The following is a 19,920-nucleotide window of genomic DNA, read 5'->3' on the forward strand; positions in this document are numbered from 1 at the left end:
ACATTTAGGAATACAAGAAAATTTGCTTTGCTAAACACAATGGTAAATTAATAAAGAAAAAAAACACCCCCCCCCCTTTGGAAAAAAACATATTTGACAGACATAAAAAATAAATAAAAATAAAATAAAAGTAAAAAAGAAGATTGCAGAAAGACTTTCCCCATAAGTAACATTTTCATTTGAAAGAAAACAGAGTAGTTAAAAAAACTCATTTTGCTTTGTACATTTTAATTGTGAAAAAAAGTGGATTAAAAGAAACTTTGTAATGTAAACAATTAGGCAATCTATTCAGCGTGCAACATTCATTATTTAAATGCATGGATACAATGTAAAATTTCCCCACCATAAACATTTTGCTTTGCTTCACCCCAGATACATTAAAAACTCACCTTTCTTTTTCTTTTTAGAATTAAATAAAGTGTATGGATACTGCTAAAATTATATTATAACCAGTTAAATGTAACCAGAGAAATGCCTTGCTTCTAACTGCTAACGTCTGTGCATTTCTATGCTATATACACACTGGACTACAGGCATGATGCAATGTACACTAGTTATGGGATAGATTAGATAAAAAAAATGTCAGAAGTTAACTGACCCCCGTGGGTCGGTCTGGGCCTGTAAAGATTGTATGCAGCCCTCCAAGGCATTTTTATCATGCTTCTTTACAGTTCAGGATTGCTCTTTAGCTGCAGTCACTTAAACTGCATACTGATAACCAGTTTATTTTTAAAAATTCTCAGTACAGTTAAAAGAATCTGCAGATATTTATAAATTGTATTGTATTTATGTATCAGAAATATGTTTTGGATTAATTTACCTATAGCTAAATGTGCATAGGTTTTTGAGCAAATAAGTTATTCCACATTACTCATTAATGTCTGGAAAAAACATGGTTTATGCCTTTGGGAGGGGATTGCTTTGGAGAGCTATCTTACTGGGTTCCCATGCATTCTCTACCTAATCAAATAGAGCATTGTAATCGCCATGGTTCTCTCTATGAGGAACACAAAGAACACAAACACCTGTGTTTCATTAGCTTACAATGCTACTTCCATTCTACACCTCTTTTTGCAAAACATAACAGAAATTGCTACAAGACCATTTTTTTGATATGCATGAAATACAATTTTACTGAATTCTTAAAATTCCTCATTGCCACATGTTCCCTAATGGTACATCTAAACTAACTCATATATAACAAACAGGAGCTTACCAGTTTGTTTTAAAATTAATTAAATAAGCACCATTTTCAAGTCATAAGCAGTTAAATGACAAAGTACCCCTTTTCTTTGTATTCAGAATTGCACAATGAATCTCTGCAGAATGTAACCAGTGATTATGAGGCAGCAGTACACCAACGGAAACTAAATACTAATGCATGCATACAGTAGATGCCAGTCTAAAGGTAGGTAAGCATACATCTTCTCCTGTCATTTCCTATATTTCCAAATGTAGTAATCTACACACCAGTGCTACAAAATAAATGTTTACTAAGTAGCAGTAATAAATATTTTTAGGGGAAAACTAAAAACACTGGTCCAGCATGTAATAAAAGTGGGAGATAATAACATTGTATATTCTCAATGGTGCTTTATCGTATCACTACCCTACATCAGAGTAGCCAAGACAGACTGACATATAAAGCCTTCATACATGTGTCCCTAAATCAGGCTCACTTATAGATGTTGTGAATTTTCCTTAACAGCAAAGAGGACATATTATTTTTAGAAGGCTTACTTACGCAGTCATAATGTAATGCCATTTCCCTATCTTTTTGCTTTATTTTAACAAAATATTGCCACTGACCAACACTATTAAGGATATCCAACAATGTTCTCTGTAGGTGCCACTGGTGCATATAAACCCAACAAATTAAGTCAGAGAATATAGTTCTCTCTCCTATGTAATAAATGAAATATATACTTTTAATGATTCCTCCTATAAAATAAAGTGTTTTTGCTGCATGGAATAGCACACTATAGAGAGCTCTGGGTATGACAAAACTTTAATTTTTAAAATGTATCTAATATGTTGTGTCCATTGAAAAAGCAACATTGAGTGGGGTAAGGAAAGTCTTTTTAAAAAGGTGTATATTAAAAATCAAACCCGACTCATCGTTTCCCGAACAAACAACAACATTCAGTCCATTTCCATTTCTAAAATTTATGATTGCTATAATGAGAAATATACTCTAGTTGCTATCAAGCAACTAAAACAAAAGTGATCTGGTTATGGTCTTAGCAGAGGTATAAAACTACATATAAATCAATTTTTTTTATTATAACAAATTGTACTTTCAATATATCTGATCTTATCTTTCCCTGTTTTTGCACGTGGAAACGTTTTGTGCAAATCTTCGTTGGAATTCTACTGTTTTTTTAAAAATTCGGCCATTGGCATATGATTCTCACCAAAGTACTATTTTAAAGAGTCAAATATTCAAGAAAGGGTCCTGTTGTGCAACTCTCCCAGAAGCCAACAGGATGGTTCGCCAAGTCCTATACCCATTGCCTGAACAATTCCTTGATGAGAGAAGGTAATTCTCCTTGTATACGTCAATGTGCACAGTTATGATACAAAGTGTGCCAGTTTACATCCTCTAAGGGGTAGGCTGGTTTCAGCTACAGAAGAGCCCTAGGTAAGTATTCTGAGCTAATATGTGCCCCATCCAAAAGTTGCAGAAAACAGTTTCCTTCCTAGGATACTAAAGGATGTGCAAGTCACATGTGCAGAGGTAGCGCAGTCATCATTTTATAAATTTGTTTTTATTTTCCATCTAATAATATTTTAGAGATTCTCTGGGAGAGTGACATTGCGTAACAGCCACTGCTGAGAGTGGCCACCATTGCAGTCTCTGATGCTGGGTACTTGGCTGTCCTCTTCTGCAGCTTTGTCCAAGCACTGGTTACTATTCACATGCACCAATGTTAGTTTCTGGAAGAAATGGGATTCAAATATATATATTTAAACACATGACAAAAATCTTTACATAATGTGACAAGGAAAAAAATAAACAAATGGGTTTTTAAAGACATAATTAGTGAGGTGTTACCCTTAACAAGGTTAAAGGACCAGTAACATTAAAAAATGAAATTGTTTTAAAGTAATAAAAATATAATGTAGTGTTGCCCTGCATTAGAAAAACTGGTGTGTTTGCTTTAGAAACACTACTATTGTTTATATAAATAAGCTGCTGTGTAGCAATGGGGGCAGCTATTCAAAAGAGAAAAGGCTCAGGTTACACAACAGATAGCAGATAAGCTCTGTAGAACATAATGCTATCTTTAGCCACCTCTTATCCTGTGCCATATAGCCTTTTTTCAATTTCCGCCATTGCTACACAGCAGCTTATTTATATGAACTATAGTAGTGTTTCTGAAGCAAACAGATCAGTTTTACCAGTGCAGGGCAACAGTACATTACATTTTCATTACTTTAAAACACTTTCATATTTTGGTGTTACTGGTCCTTTAATAATTTAACAAAGAATAAGTACAGCTGAACGCACCACTTGGCAAATTACATATTTAGCTAAAGTGATAGACACGGTCCTATAAAAATAGGAACGTGCCGGTATCAGTGAAAAGAGGCAGCAAGGGAAATATAAACTGCTAAAAGCTCCCCAAAGCCACCCCCAGCCCGGCGAACCTTAGTAATGGCGACCCTCCAATAGCATTAAATCATCTTCCTGAGTTGTTTCAGTCACACTGGGGTGGCGTGATCGCTACTTAGGTTAGTTACAAATGAAAACAGAAAACTCCAGCCTTGGACAGATCAAGCTGCCACCAGGCCAGCGTGACTGAAACAACTCAGGAAGATGATTTGGCTTTGGGGAGCTTTTAGCTGCTCATATTTCACAAGAACAATTTAGAAACTGTTACTAAATATAAAAACAACTGGACTTGCTGAGTAATCAATGAAGACGTTTCACTACTCATCCAAGCAGCTTCTTCAGTTCAACTGTGTGAAATACTCGGCATATAAACTCTTCCACTAATCCAATCACAATGACACATTGTAACTCTTCAAAGAGGTGACATCTGAAGAAATTCACAGAGGTGTTGATTCTGTGTAGTTATTGTGATAGGATTATCCAATGTGTCATGCAACTCCTAGAAACATGTGTTACTTGCATGAATGGATGTGTGAAGTGTTCTGAAATCGCCGGGGTACAGATGTTAGAACAGCATTGTATGTAGCAGACAGGTGGTGTCGAAGGCCCCCGCCTCTGTTCAGGGATGGTTTCTCCACATTGACATAAATCACCTATTTCACACCTCGTTCCCCACACCATGCTTGTACGGACTCCCCAAGATACACAAAGAAGGAGCCCCTCTAAGACCCATTGTCAGCAGCATAAATTCAGTGACATACAGCATTGCAAAACTCTTGGCTAACATCTTAGCCCTGTTGGTAGGCAATACAGTGCATCATATCCAGAATGCCAAAGAGTTTGTAACCAAGATTCACTGCGTTACACTAGAGGCAGAAGAAACAATGGTATCATATGATGTCACTTCATTGTTCGCATATATACCTACTACAGAGGCAATTAAGACTGTAAGAAATTGACTGCAATAAGATAACACCCTCAGCAGCAGAACGAAGCTCAGTCCCAACCAAGTATGTTTGTTCCTAGATTTGTGCCTGTCTGCTACATACACTGCTGTTCTAACATCTGTACCACAGCGGTTTCAGAACACTTCACACATCCATTCATGCAACTCTCACAAGTAACACCTGTTTCTATGAGTTGCATGACACATTGGATAATCCTATCACAGTAACTTCACAGAACCAACACCTTTGTGAATTTCTTCAGATGTCACCTCTTTGAAGAGTTACAATGTGCCATTGTGATTGGATTAGTGGAAGAATTTATATGAGAACTTCCCACACCAGTCAGTTGAACTGAAGAAGCTGCTCGGATGAGTAGTGAAACGTCTTCATTGATTACTCAGCAAGCCCAGTTGTTTCTAGATTTACCTATACTAGATATACCATGACCTGGCTGAATGAAAATCTTCATAGTCAGGCAATTATTACATATTTTTTGTATTCCACTTTTACTTTGCACAAAATAAAATTAGGAGGTACATCAAATTAAACATGTTATGTACATTTTAGGTTTACACACACATAAAGGTCATTCATAACAGAGTCCAAAATGTTGGGTCAATAGACCTGTGGGTGTGGGGATGCATGATGTTTTAGAACTTGCACCCAGACATGTAACCTTATGAAATGGGAGTGCACACAAAACAAAAACAATACCACAAAAGTTTCAAAATATGTAATTTTAAAAAAACTATATCAAACATATAGAACACTGTCTAGCTTTAGTTATAGGTGCACATATTAAAACTAACTACAACTGTTGGTCTATAAATGTAGACCTATGCCTTTTACAGTATAAACTTGGAGAATAGGGAGTTATTTTAACTGAGTTGGAATTAAAAGAACAATATTTGGAAACATCTGGTCACATTTGTATTAAAGGTGCTACTTGGCAAGCACCACAGTGCATCAGCTAGGTTGGGTTTATGCCTCGTTAGCACTAAGTCTGATATAAATTGGCAATGACTTCACACTTTCAGAATTAAAAAGGACATGTTAGAGTTGTGTTAGTTCTCACATTATGACAAGAGCTGCACTAAAGGTGTCTGCATATTTCCGTTAACAAAAAAAAGGATTTTCTTACCGGTAAATCCTTTTCTCCCGGGCCCGTACTGTTAGTGCAGACGTCTGGGGTTAACTCTGATCCTCTCTGGAGGCAGGACAAATAATAAACTGAAACTCCTCCTTCCCCTATAACTCCTCCTTCCCCTATAACTCTGGGGCTCTCTCTTCCCACTCTAGTTTCTCGTTCTAAAGCTAGAAGCAGAGAGATACAGGAGCAGACACAGGTAACAAAAATACATCACATGAATTAGTGACTAGAATTAATAGCATTCAAAGCAAAATATTACCGGTAACTGGGCCGAAGGGCCCTTGGCAATAGCCAACACCTCCATAACAAAAAATGGAGGGACTTTACTGCACTGACAGTACGGGCCCGGGAGAAAAGGATTTACCGGTAAGAAAATCTCTTTTTCCCAGATTGGCCCTTCTGTCAGTGCAGACGTCTGGGGACGTAAAAAAGCAGTTTGTGTCCAGACCGGGAGGGCAGTAACTCATGCAGTAACAACTGCCTGGAGCACTTTTCTCCCAAAAGCAGCTTCCGAAGAAGCAAAAGTGTTTAGCTTATAGAACTTGGTAAAGGTATGGATTGAAGACCAAGTTGCCACTTTACAAATTTTTTCCGGTGATGCCATATTTTGCAGTGCCCAAGAAGTGCTTACTGCTCTGGTAGAATGCGCCTTCAATCGAAACGGTACTGGTTTGTTTGCTTGATTATAGGCAAATGAAATAGTATCTACTAGCCATCTTGCGATTGTTCTTTTTGAGGCTCCTAACCCCTTTCTGAGGGTTCCATAAGTAACCAACAACGCCTCAGTGCGCCTAAAAGAGGACCTCTTGGCATATATCCGTAATGCTGTTACAACATCGAGATAATGAAGTTTGCGTTCCCCATCATTCTTTGGTTCTGGACATAGTGATGGAACTACTATCTCTTGATTAATGTGGAATCCAGATACCACCTTTGGTAGGAACCCTTTGGTGTTCTGAAAATTGCCTTATCCCCGTGAAATATTAACCATGGTTCCTTAATAGACAAAGCTTGTATTTCCGAAACTCTTTTTGCTGAGCAAACTGCCAACAGAAAAGTTACCTTCCATGTGAGCAACTTAATATCACACGACCGTAGAGGCTCGAAAGGCTCCCGCTGTAAGGCCCTGAGAACCAAGTTTAAGCCCCAAGGTGGTGTCGGATCCTTAAACGGTGGCTTGATATGCATCACTGCCTGGAAAAACTGTTTTACTTCTGGTAATAAGGCCCACTGGAACTGAAACAGAACGGACAGTTCCGACGTTTGTGTCTTCAGGGTGGAAAGGCCAAGACCTTTATCCAGCCCCCTCTGCAAAAAGTTGAGAAACTGAGTTGAACAATGTTGCCACCCTAGACCGTTGTCTTTGCACCATGTCTGAAAAACTCTCTAAATTCTGTGATATGCTTTTGACGTGGTCTGCTTTCTTGCCTTGAGTAGGGTACCAATTACTTTCTCCTGGAACCCTCTAGCTTTCCAGAGCTGTGCTTCAAGTTCCACGCCGACAGCTTCAACATTTCCACCTTGTTGTGATATACTGGCCCCTGGGATAGGAGATCCCGCCGCAATGGCAGCCGCCACAGAGGGCCCACTGACATTGACACCAGATCTGCATACCATGTTCAACGTGCCCAGTCTGGCGCAATCAGTATTGCTGGAACCTGGTCGTCCTTTATCTTTCTGGTCACTCTTGGCAGAAGAGGAAGGGGTGGAAAAATGTAAACTAGGCTGAATTACCACAGAATCACCAGAGCATCTATGGCCTCTGCCTTCGGGTCCCTTGACCTTGCGAAATATCTGGGCAGCTTGTTGTTCTTGTAAGATGCCATAAGATCTATCTCCGGAATACCTAGCCCGTTTATTATAGCCTGGAACACTTCTGAGTGGAGTGACCATTCCGCTTGGTCTATGGTGTTTCTGCTGAGATAATCCGCTTCCCAGTTTTCTACCCCCGGTATGAACATCGCTGACATGGCAGGAACATTGTTCTCCGCCCACTCGAAGATCCTGGATACCTCCCTCATAGCATCCTTGCTTCTTGTTCCTCCCTGACGGTTCATGTAAGCAACTGTCGTTGCGTTGTCTGACTTGAATTGAATCGGTTTTGATTCTAACAGAGGTGATTTATTGCCTTGTAGACTTCTCTGAGCTCTAAAACATTTATGTGCAGGCTTGCTTCCTCCTGAGACCACCTGCCCTGACAAGAAAGACCCTCCATGTGGGCCCCCCAGCCTGTGAGACTGGCGTCTGTGCTGATTACCCTCCATGGAGTAAGTGCCCATATGCGGCCTTTGGTCAGATTGTAACTGTTTAGCCACCATGTGATTTGACACTTGACTGCATCGGTGATAGTGATTGTTTGCGATAGGTCTTTGTGGTTCTTGTCCCAGACTTGGAGGAACGCCGTCTGTGGAGCTCTGATATGAAAATGCGAGTAAGGCACTGCTTCTAAGGCCGAGACCATTAGGCCCAGAAGCCTCAGACAATCCTCCGCTGATGTCACCTGCTTGGCTAGAACTGTCTGGTTGATAGGTACGGTATCGCCATAATGCCTCTTCTTCTTAAGATGGCTATTATTGGAGCCAGAATTTTGGTAAAGACACGCGGTGCTGTGGTTAGCCCAAATGGTAGGGCTCAAAACTGAAAATGATCCTCTGCCACTGCAAACCTCAAAAATCTCTGGTGGTTTGGGTGTATGGGTATGTGCAGATAAGCGTCCTTTTAATCTATGGTAGTCATGAAGTGTCCCGATTCCATTGAATTGATCACAGATCTCAACGTTTCCATCCTGAAGCGCTGCTTCCTGACAAACTTGTTGAGTGGTTTTAAGTTTAGCACTGGTCTGTACTGACCTCCTTGCTTTCTGACCAAGAACATATTGGTGTAGAACCCTCTGAACCGGAACTGATGCGGCACTCTTACTATAACATTGCTCTGCAATAGTTCCAGTATGCAGGTTTGGAGTGCTTTGTGCTTGACTGGGTTGCGAGGAATGGCAGAGGGTACAAATACTCTCCGGGAGGGAAGGGAAAGGTATTTTGTAGCCTTCCCCTACAATCTGAAGCGCCCATTCGTCCTGGACGTTGTCTTGCCACACCTGGGAGAACCGAAGAAGCCTTCTCCCAACAGCCCCTGTTGCTCCCGGTGTGACCTGACCTTCATGCGTCATTGGGTTTTGACAGCGCTGGCTTCCTGTTTTGCTTGTGGCGTGGAGGCCAGGGGGTAGTCTTTCTGTTAGAGTAGACAGTTGACGAGGATTGACCTTGACTCGGGTTCCTGTAGGTACGAAAGGAACGAGACGAAGACCCCCATTGTCTGTTAGGCGGTCTATGGTTAGCCTCAGGGCGGAACCTTTTCCCCTGAGGAAGAAATGCACTCTTCCCCCTGTTACCTCAGTGATGATTTGTTTTAATTCTGGCCCGAACAAATGCTTCCCGAGAATGGAAGAGCTATGAGTCTACCCTTCGAAGCATTATTTCCCGACCAGTGACGTAGCCACAGAGCTCTGCGGGCAACAACCGTGTTAGTGGATGCCCGTGCTGATAAACGAATAATCTCCATGGCAGCTTCACTCATGAAATCTATAGCTGTAGCAACACGTCCTAGTTCGGTCTGTAGTACGGTATCTTGTTCGTACTGCTTTAGAATCCAAAAACTTTGTCGTGTGGACCAATCCAGCTATTACTGTAGCTGGTCTAAAGGTAGCTGCTACATTAAAGGACCAGTAACGTCAAAAAATAAAAGTGTTTTAAAGTAATGAAAATATAATGCAGTGTTGCCCTGCACTGGTAAAACTGCTGTGTTTGCTTAAGAAACACTAGTATTGTTTATATAAATAAGCTGCTGTGTAGCAATGGGGGCAGCCATTCAAAGGAGAAAAGGCTCAGGTTACACAGCAGGTAGCAGATTATCTATTATCCATTAGTTAACCTGTGCCATATAGCCGTTTTTCAATTTCCGCCATTGCTCCACAGCAGCTTGTTTATATGGAGTATAGTAGTGTTTCTGTAGCAAACAGATCAGTTTTACCAGTTTTACCAGTGCAGGGCAACACTACATGATATTTTCATTCCTTTAAAACACTTTAATTTTTTGGGGTTACTGTTCCTTTAAACAATGGAAAGCACTTGGGTTTCTTAACTTGCATACCAAGGACTTTGTCAGCTTTGGAGACTGGCTCAGCTGTATCCTTAATTTCTAGGGTTTGGAGCATATCCCTAAGAAGCCTGCGCCCCTGTTCAGAAGTAACATAGGAGGGAAACTCATCCCCTGAACTAGAATCTGAATCACCGCTTGGAGAATCTGGAGTCTGCTGACCCCCTGGTAATTCACCTGAGGAAAGCTCTGAATCCGATGTGGAAGGTGACCTTGCCCTTCTTCTCGGGTTAGATTGGTGTTCTATTGATTTCTGAACAGTTGCTTTAAACCAGCTAATCAAATCCGAAAGTTGGTTTTGCTGTAAATTAATTTGGGATGTACCTGGCCGGGCTTCCGCCATATCGGGCTGCAGTAGGCCAGGATCAGTGGGTAAATCCAACCCTTGTACCTGCACTGCAGACTGTGCAGCAGGATTAACTTCTGCCATGTGACCAAGAAGTAAAGCACCAGGGCTTGCAGTGGGTGGAGAGCGATCCTGCTCAGTCTTCTTAGGTTTCTTAAGCCCAGCAGAAATAAACCAAAAAAAAATTTTTTTTCTTTTGAATAGGCTTCCTGAGTCCAGAAAACCTTCTGTGACTCCTTGCTAGCCTGAGCACATTTCCAACTGACAGAGAATGAACACAGTATCCCCTGGTACAAACATAGCTTTCCAGCAGCGAGTTTGTGCGGCACTCTTTAATGACGTCACCAGAAGCACTGGCGAAAACACGCGAACAAGCGAACACGTGACCGCGCGAACACGGTCACTATGGCAACTTGCGACGCGTGAAAACGCTTTGCGCGTCATTAACCATGCTCCTACCTGCAACCAGGAACTGGAGCCTCGGCATATCAGCCTCTGACACATCAGGGTGGAACAGCCGAAATCCTCTTCGTGCCCTAAGGGCTTAGCTACCTGAGCCATCTGCTTGCTGCAGTCAAAGTAAGTATTCACTTGGCAGTTTAGGCAAGGAGGGGGAAACCCTGCTCAGGTCCCTGGGGAGCGGTGTAACACGCGCTCCCCTTAACTAGGATAACCTTACTACACTAAAACACTGGGGGTAACCCCCTAGTCCTAACCTCCTGCAATCAGGACAAATAAATAACTAGAGTGGGAAGAGAGAGCACCAGAGTTATAGGGGAAGGAGGAGTTTCAGTTTATTATTTGTCCTGCCTCCAGAGAGTATCAGAGTTAACCCCAGACGTCTGCACTGACAGAAGGGCCAATCTGGGAAATTTGAAACAGTGGCATAGGCAACTCAAGCAGCTCCGGCACCATCATGGGTCACATGTCACAAAGCAAAGGCTAGAAGAGAGCAGCTTCAAGGACAGAGTCTAAAGGTTGTAGCCAGGTTTCAGTAATTGCAAGCAGGTTAAGAAAGTGTTAGAAAAAGTGATCATACATAGTGATGGGCGAATTTATTTGCCAGGTGCGAATTTGCCGAGAAAATTCATAGGCAAAAATTCCTGTGGCGCCAACATGTTTTTCGACGCTGATGCCGACGAATAATGGACACCCATTGACTTTAATGGGCGCCGGTGTCAACTCCGATGTCGGCGCCAACTCTGATGCCGACGTCAAAATTCATGTTTCGTGAATTTTGTGGCGAAGCTAAACAAATTCGTCCATCACTAATAATACACAGTAGTTTTTTTTGCTTTAGGGAGAGCGGGCATTCCATAAAGCATAGGAGAAGGGGGCGGAGGAGATTTGGGAAGACAATGGGATGTGAAGCAAGTTGCTAGGGTTACTTTTTGAGGACAGGGACATGATGTGGGGCATGGGGAGGGGTAGCAAATCATTATAGAGGAAAGGCCAGGATTGGGATTAATATCCCCTGGGACTAGCAGCAGGAGCAAAGTGAGATGAGTAAAAGATCAGTAACTATTTGGTTTAATGGAGGGTGTGCCAGATATCATTAGTGACTGAAGATAGGAAATTAGCTTAAACAAATAATTCAAATTTTTAGAAATATTTCCTTTCCTGTAATAAAACAGAACCATGTACTTGAGTCAAACTAAAATGTAAGTAGTATTTATTTGAGGCAAATCAATCTTACTGGGTTTATTTCATGTTTAAATTATTTTTTAGTAGACAAAGGGATCTATTTATCATGCTGTGGAGGGAAACATTACCGGTGATGTTGCTCATAGCAACCAATCAGAACTTTGCTTTTGTTTTGTTGAATTTTGGATAACAGGTTCCATACCTGTATTGCAATTTATTGTATTAGTTACATTCACATGCCTCCCAAAATTAGAAAATAAAAAAAAGATCCAGGAACTAACCTGATTGCCATCTTGGAGTCAAATTGGCTTTAAATGTTTTTTTTTTTTTTTTTTGCCTTTCTCTGTATCAGCTAGCAGTTAGGCAAGTTATATATAGACTTGAAAGGATGAACTTGATGTACGTGTCTTTTTTCAACCTAACTAATTATGTTACTATGATCTGCCACGCATAGTGTGGCAAATTATTTTTACCACGCCCATTTTGTGGTCACACACCCAAATGCCACATCCATTTTACAAAATCTGGCGGGTTATGGAAAGTTTGAACACATTTCTGTGCATTTCTGTGTTCTATAGTGATATCTGTGCACAGATATCACTATAGAAATGTGCAAAGTCAGTTCATTTGCCAAGAAATTCTGATCTTGCTATATTCCCAACTTTATCTTTTCAATTGGCAAAAGTTTCAAACTCTTAATAAAGTTCACCCTTTAAATAGCTCAAAAACAGTTTTGTACCTAAGCACAAAATATCAGTCCTTATATTGTGCAAATGGAAGAAACATGAAAAAATGTTCATAGGCTCATAATTCATATGAATTCATATCAATTGATAATGAATGTTCTACAGCTGTGTGGTCTAACATTTTCATTCTAGTGGTCAGTTATAATACCGTGATGATATATAATTTTAGGAAACCATAAACTACATAGTTAAGTCTAAATACATAATTTGGGTTGCAAAGGCTAGTCCAAAACTTAATTTGAGTCGCTTGAGAAAAAGGAAAAGAAAACATGCATTATGCAAACACACCCAATTAACTGTGGGAATTCATTTGTACTACAAAAATACCATCAATTACAACAACAAATATTTGGAGATCCTAAAAATAATTGTGGGTTAAGACATTTTGGAATGATCAAGGATACCTACCACTGGATCATACTCCCATAACTGATTGCCTCTTAAGTGGTGACACTTAAGCATTATAACTGGACCATTAAGTTTAGAGACATCTAAACATAAATCATCCGTTCGTATTTCTTTGCTAGCTGTATAGGAGAAAACCTTGAGAGAGGATAAGAAAAAAGTCAGAAAAGGTAGAATGTTACTAAATGTTTAAAAGCAGACTAGTGATGTGTGGGTCAGGTTTTTCCTGACCCGCAACCACCCGATATCCGCCCTCCCTCCACCCGCGCCCGCCTGAACCCGACTTCTGGGTTCCTTTTATAGATGCGCCCTGCCAATGTCACAAAAGGGGTGGGAAGGCGTGTGTCTATAAAAGCTGAACCCGGAAGTCGGCATTGTAAGGTCTCGGGCGGGGAGAGCAGGCAGAAGAGCTCAACCCGGACCCTCCCAGAAAGGGGGATGCAAGGACGGCCCGAACCTGCCAGACCCACGGGTCCCAAGGGCATTGGCCTGGTCCGCACATCACTAAAGCAGACAATAATAAAAATGCCTACATGCTTTTGCAAAAACATGCCTCCAAAAAATCAAATACATTTCATTTAAATATACAAGTTCCTTTTCTATCAATTCAATTATTGAATAATAATGTTATAACACTTTCTAATTTAATCGAAACAGAACTATATAAATATATAGTTGTACCATCACTTAAAGGATATCACCAAAAAACTGTTGTTTTTTTTTGCATAATAAAATGTAGTTCTAAGCAACTTTCCAACATACCTTAATTTCCAAGTGCATTTAAAGTAATTTGTAAATTATTATTATTAGCACGTATTTATAAAAAACCAACATATTCCACAGCATTGTACAATACATGGCTACATTACACATTATATACACAAAAAACATCAATAACCAAAACAAGACCTTTACTCCAAAAATCTTGTAAAATGTTATTGCTTTTAAAATAAATACCCGCCTCACTATTAGTCTATTCTCTGCTGTTTCTGACTCATTTAACAATGTAAAAGAACACAGAAAGAGCAAGTAAGCAAATTAATATGTGAAGAAAATAAAGAGACAAAGGCACATGTATTAACATTGGAGACAACCATTACCATCAGATATTTGCTTTTGGTTTCTAATTTGCAGGTGATGTGGTGGAGCGAGCTATATGTATAACCTCGCATAATATGCAGAAAGTTCTCTACTGAACACATCTTCAATATAATGTTCAAATAACCTATTGTGCGGAAATATTACTTTAAATGCCCCTTATCACACATCTTCCACAATTATGATTGTAATGCTGCCATTATAAAATAATAAATCCAGCAGCACTCCGATATATGATTCAATTGTTTATTCGTGCCATTAGCAAAGCGACGTTTCGGGCTATGCCAGCCCTTTATCAAGCTATCAAGCCCATGTTGCTTTGCTAATGGCATGAATATACAATTGAATCACATATCGGAGTGCTGCTGGATTTATTGTTTTACTATGGATGTATTCCTTGGCAGAGAGGAACACAGCTGTGCACCTGACGCTTCAAAAGGCGACTCAGTGTAAGTGTGGCAACATTACGGATTTGACTGTAATGCTGCCATTACATATATCCAAAAAAACTTGCACTATTTAAAATAAAAACACAGGTAAGAGATCCAGGGACCCAGAAACCCATTATCCAGAAAGCGCAGAATTACGAAAAGGCCATCTCCCATAGACTCCATTTTATCCAAATGATTACATTTTTTAAAAAATTATTTCCTTTTTCTCTGTAATAAAACAGTACCTTGTACTTAATTCCAACTAAGATAATAGTAATCCATACTGGAGGCAAAACCAGCCTATTGGGAGTTATTAAATGTTTACCGGATTTATTAGTAGACTTAAGGCATGAAGATCCAAATTACGGAAAGATCCGTTATCCGGAAAACCCCAGGTCCCAAGCATTCTGGATAACAGGTCCCATACCTGTACAGGAAAATCCCTTTCCCAGCTAACTTAAGTTGGTACATGTTTATATATTGCAAGCACACAAATAGTAAAAGGAGCAAACTGAAGTAAATTAAGCACATGGCCTCCAAGACTTTATCCCTGAATAGCAAAATGTCATGAATAATCCAAACAATATTTCTAAAAAGGCAATATTTATTCAGAACCATGCCCTGAGTATCAATTAAAAACAAGTTTAGAAACAAAGGTGCTGCGCATGGGAGGAGGGATCCCTCTCCTTAAATGAACCACACAGCCCGATTTAAATAAATCTGGTGGGAGGAGCGTATACAGTACGTGAAATTATACAAGTTATTGGGTGATATTTATACTGCTATAACGTACAAGACAGATCTGTCTATAAGGTGTATGACATGTCAACATTCAACTTATGCATGCATCTATACCACAGCACATATTATATCCGTGTTTGATTAGCACACAGCTGGTTAAACAGTATATTATGGCAATGGGTGGTATGATGGCCAACAAAGCATTATTATTATTAACATGTATTTATATAGCGCCAACATATTGCGTAGCACTGTAAAGTAAATGTCATTATACAACATCACAAGAATTACATACATAGAACATATGGAGTAACAAACATCACAATCAAAACAGGTACAAAAAGGTGAGGAAGGCCCTAAGCATAGGCATACAGTCTAAAGGGAAAGGAGTAATACACAAGGTGTGGGCGCGGGCAAGATCGAATTAAGTGGGTGAGAAATGTGGTACTGTATGTGGTGTTGCGTTTGGTAGTTAAGCAGAGTGAGGGTAGGCTTCTCGAAAGAAGTGTGTTTTCAGAGATTTCTTGAAAGCAGAAAGGTTGGGAGAAAGTCGGACAGACCGTGGGAGAGCGTTCCAGAGGAGGGGTGCAGCCCTTGCAAAGTCTTGAATGCGAGCATGTGAGGAGGTAATGAGAGAAGAGTTGAGTAGCAGGTCAGTAGAGGAGCGTAGTAAGCGATTGGGTAAGTATATAGAGATGAGTTCAGAGATGTAGGGTGGGGCAGAGTTATGAAGTGCTTTGAAAGTCAGTGTCATTAATTTGGATTGGATTCTGAAAGGTAACGGAAGCCAGTGTAGGGATTGACAGAATGGTGAGGCAGAGGAGGAGCGGTTGCTGAGGTGTATGAGCCTCGCAGCAGTGTTCATTATGGACTGGAGAGGTGACAGTCTCTGGAGGGGGAGGCCAATTAAAAGAGAGTTACAGTAGTCTAGACGCGATATGATGAGAGAGTGAATAAGAATTTTGGCATCGTCTTGGGTGATAAACGATCGTGTTTTGGATATGTTCCTTAGGTGGGAGTGACATGATTTAATAAGTGACTGGATATGAGGAGTGAATGACAGGGCAGAATCTAGAATGACCCCAAGGCACCGGGCCTGGGGAGAGGGGGTAATAGTGGAATTGTTAACTATGATGGATACTTCCGGGATGTTACTGGTGTTAGTTGGAGGAAAGAGAACCATTTCAGTTTTAGAGAGGTTTAATTTAAGGTAGCGTTGCGACATCCAGGTAGAGATAGCGGACAGGCAGGAGGAGACGCGAGTTAGGAGTTCTGGGTTGAGATCAGGAGATGAGAGATAGATCTGAGTATCGTCAGCATAGGGTTGGTAGTGGAAACCATTCGAATTTATTAATTTGCTGAGGGAGGAAGTGTAGAGGGAGAATAGTAATGGTCCCAGGACAGAGCCTTGAGGAACTCCAATAGAAAGAGGTAGGGGAGAAGATGATACTCCATTGTAGGAGACACTGAAGGAACGATTGGTGATGTAAGAAGAGAACCAGGACAGGGCTTTGTCACAAAGGCCAAGCGATTGGAGGGACTGGAGGAGGAGAGGGTGATCTACAGTGTCAAATGCGGCTGAGAGATCAAGCAGTATTAGTAGTGAGAAATGATTGTTGGCTTTAGCGGTTAAAAGGTCATTAGTTAGTCGAGTCAGGGCAGTTTCCGTGGAGTGTTGTTGCTTAAAACTAGATTGTAGGGGGTCCAGCAGGTTATTGTCAGAGAGGAATGAGGTTAGTCGGTTGTAGACTAGGCGCTCAAGTAGTTTAGAGATGAAAGGTAGCAGAGAGATAGGTCGGAGGTTGTCAAGATTGGAGGGATCAAGAGAGGGTTTTTTTCAGAATGGGGGTGACAAGAGCATGTTTTAGTTGAGAGGGAAACAGTCCAGTTGAGAGCGAAAGATTAAATAGGTGAGTTAAGGCTTTGATTAGACAAGGATTGGTATTGCGGAGAAGTTTTGAGGGAATTGGATCAAGCGGGCAGGTGGTAAGGTGAGAAGAGGCCAAAAGCTTTGAGACTTCCTCATCAGTGACAGGAGTGAAGGAGCACAGGAGAGACTGGGGAGTGTGGAGGGAGGGTGGTGGAAGTCTAGGGGGGTTGAGTAGTGTAATGTCCCTTCTGATAGTGTCAATTTTGTTTTTGAAGTGCTCAGCAATATCTTGAGCAGAGACAGATGTGCATGGAGGGGGTGGAGAAGGGGAAAGGAGAGTGTTAAAGGTGGAGAAAAGTTGTGCTGGTTTTTTAGAAAGGGAGTTAATGAGTGAAGTAAAGTATGTTTGTTTGGCTTGGAAGAGGCTGGTGTTAAAGGAGCGCAGGGCAGATTTGTAGCTCCAAAAGTCTGATTCTGAACGGGATTTGCGCCAGCGACGCTCAAGTGCACGTGAGTGTCTTTGGAGCGCTTTTGTATGAGCAGTATGCCAAGGTTGAAGTGGTTTGGGTCTAGAATGTTTAGTTTTTATAGGAGCAAGCTCATTTAGGGCAGTGGTGAAAGTACTATAGTAGACAGAGGTAGCCACATTAGGACATGAGATGGCTGAGATATTAGAGTGAAGAGAGTCAAAGGAAGAAGAGAGATGTGACATGTCTACAGCTTGCAAGTCACGGTAAGTACGTGTTTAGGGAATAGCAGGGGGTGAGGAGGGAGTTAGTGAGAGTTGAAATGTGAGAATATTGTGATCAGAGAGGGGAAATGGTGAGTTAGTAAAATTGGTGGTTGAACAGAGTCTGGTAAATATGAGATCCAGGGCATTACCATTGGAGTGAGAGGGGGAGTCTGAGCACAAAGATAAGCCTAGGGAGGAGGTTAGTGAAAGAAGTTTAAAGACAGAAGAGTTGTTAATGTTGTTAACGGGTATATTAAAATAACCTAATATGATGGATGGGATGTTAGATGAAAGAAAGTAAGGAAGCCAGGCAGCAAAGTTGTCCAGAAATTGTGCAGTTGGTCCTGGTGGTCGATATATAATAGCAATGCAGAGTGAAACAGGAGAAAAGAGCCTAATGCAGTGAGCCTCAAATGAGGAGAATGATAAAGAGGGAACAGGTGGAAGAACTTTAAAAGTACAGCGGGGAGAGAGAAGCAAACCTACCCCACCTCCAGGTCTGTTACCAGGTCTGGGAGTATGAGTAAGGTGTAGGCCCCCATAGGACAGGGCAGCAGGTGAGGCAGTGTCAGTAGGAGAAAGCCAGGTTTCAGTAAGTGCGAGTAGGTTAAAGGAATTTGCAATGAAATGGTCGTGTATAGCGGTGAGCTTGTTGCAAACAGATCTGGCATTCCAGAGAGCACAGGAAAGATTAACTGGGTTTTTGGGTATAGGAGTAAGAGTTCTGTACTGTTTGAATTTGCTACGGAGAGAAGGAGCTCGTGGTCGTGATATAACTGGGATGGGGTAAGGGCCAGGGTTTGGGGAAATGTCCACAGCTGCCAGCAATAGAAAGGAAAGATAGACTAGGAGAGTGGGATTTATAAGTCCTTAGTTTGTATGAAAAAGAAGAGTTTTGTGGAATAGCTAGATTGAAAAGCAAAGATTGTAAACACTGTCCAGAACGTTATATGAATTTGAGGATGTCCCAATAATTCGGATGCTGAATCTCCTTCAGAGAGTAACGTCCCGAGGTGTTGGTCAGGGACACAATATGATAGATATGATAAAAGTCAGCAGTGGGGTCTGTATATTGATAGTGACAATCAGTGGTATTAGGAATCCATATGTGAAAAGTCTAACGACATCCTTAGCAATCTAGCAATTGCAATACTCCACAAAAAGTTTTTGTAACAGTGATGTGGATAACAGGCCTTATGGAATCCTATAATGGCACTGTCCTGCCCGATCCAAAATAGCACAAGTAAACATACAGACCGTATTCCTGAAGTTTCGCCACTGAGCTGTCTTAAGGTAAATGAGTGAGTTCAATGTCCATGATCAAGATGCTTTGTCACAACAAATCTTTGAAGAGTGGCCCCTTCTCCCAGAACGCTGCACCAACCTCAACGACCTTTTGCCGCCAAGCGCAGCTTAGTCAAGAGGCCGACTGTGAATAATGAATGAGTCTTAAGGGTGTCGCCACGTGACCCTTTGTATGCGTGTGACATTGCACGTTGTGAGCGTGATATGCCCTGTTGAGATCCTTAAAGGAGTACAGATCTTTTAATGTATGCACTTCTTTCATCAACATTAAAGTGCCTGTATTCGACTGCGGGCCATGTCCAACCTCAGCAATCATCCACAGAATCAGACACCACTGTGCAAATACAAGTGCCAAGCCCAATTATCTATTGGATATCATAGTCACTACAGGATACAAAATATACAGTATAATCAAGGCATTCCTACGACATGTCTCCCCCTTAGGGCATGGTTGAGAAATCTTCAGCAATAATTAGAGTATTAAGATGTTCATAGATTCGTCTTTGGTCCATTTGATGTGTAATTTGTTGTTAGCCCTTAATTCTGCTGAATTCAGACTGCAAAAAACTTTATTCAGGACTGTTTGGTCCTGGTATTGCAGCAAATATTATAATTTTGTTCTAAACTTAAAAGTCCTGAATAAAGTTTTTTGCAGTCTGAATTCAGCAGAATTAAGGGCTAACAACAAATTACACATCAAACAAAATGGACCAAAGACGAATCTATGAACATCTAC

At 40.9% G+C, this 19,920-nt stretch overlaps 1 protein-coding gene across 6 annotated transcripts in view; it reads right to left on the reverse strand.

Moving 5' to 3' along the window:
- Positions 1 to 208: 208 nt before the first annotated feature.
- Positions 209 to 19,920, reverse strand: part of galnt1.S (polypeptide N-acetylgalactosaminyltransferase 1 S homeolog) — a 239,510-nt gene continuing 219,798 nt past the window's right edge. For 5 of the 6 annotated variants that reach the window (XM_041567102.1, XM_041567103.1, XM_041567101.1 and 2 more), the window contains 2 exons: positions 13,010 to 13,144; positions 209 to 2,937 (listed from right to left, as the gene is read on the reverse strand). In XM_041567102.1, coding sequence (XP_041423036.1) covers positions 2,791 to 2,937; positions 13,010 to 13,144 — 282 coding nt within the window. In that variant the 3' untranslated portion in view covers positions 209 to 2,790. The remainder of the gene's footprint in view (positions 2,938 to 13,009; positions 13,145 to 19,920) is intronic. The other variant, NM_001089941.1, reaches the window with a different exon arrangement.

This window comes from Xenopus laevis, chromosome 6S, assembly GCF_017654675.1.
Source record: "Xenopus laevis strain J_2021 chromosome 6S, Xenopus_laevis_v10.1, whole genome shotgun sequence".
In the NCBI taxonomy this organism is placed as follows: domain Eukaryota; kingdom Metazoa; phylum Chordata; class Amphibia; order Anura; family Pipidae; genus Xenopus; species Xenopus laevis.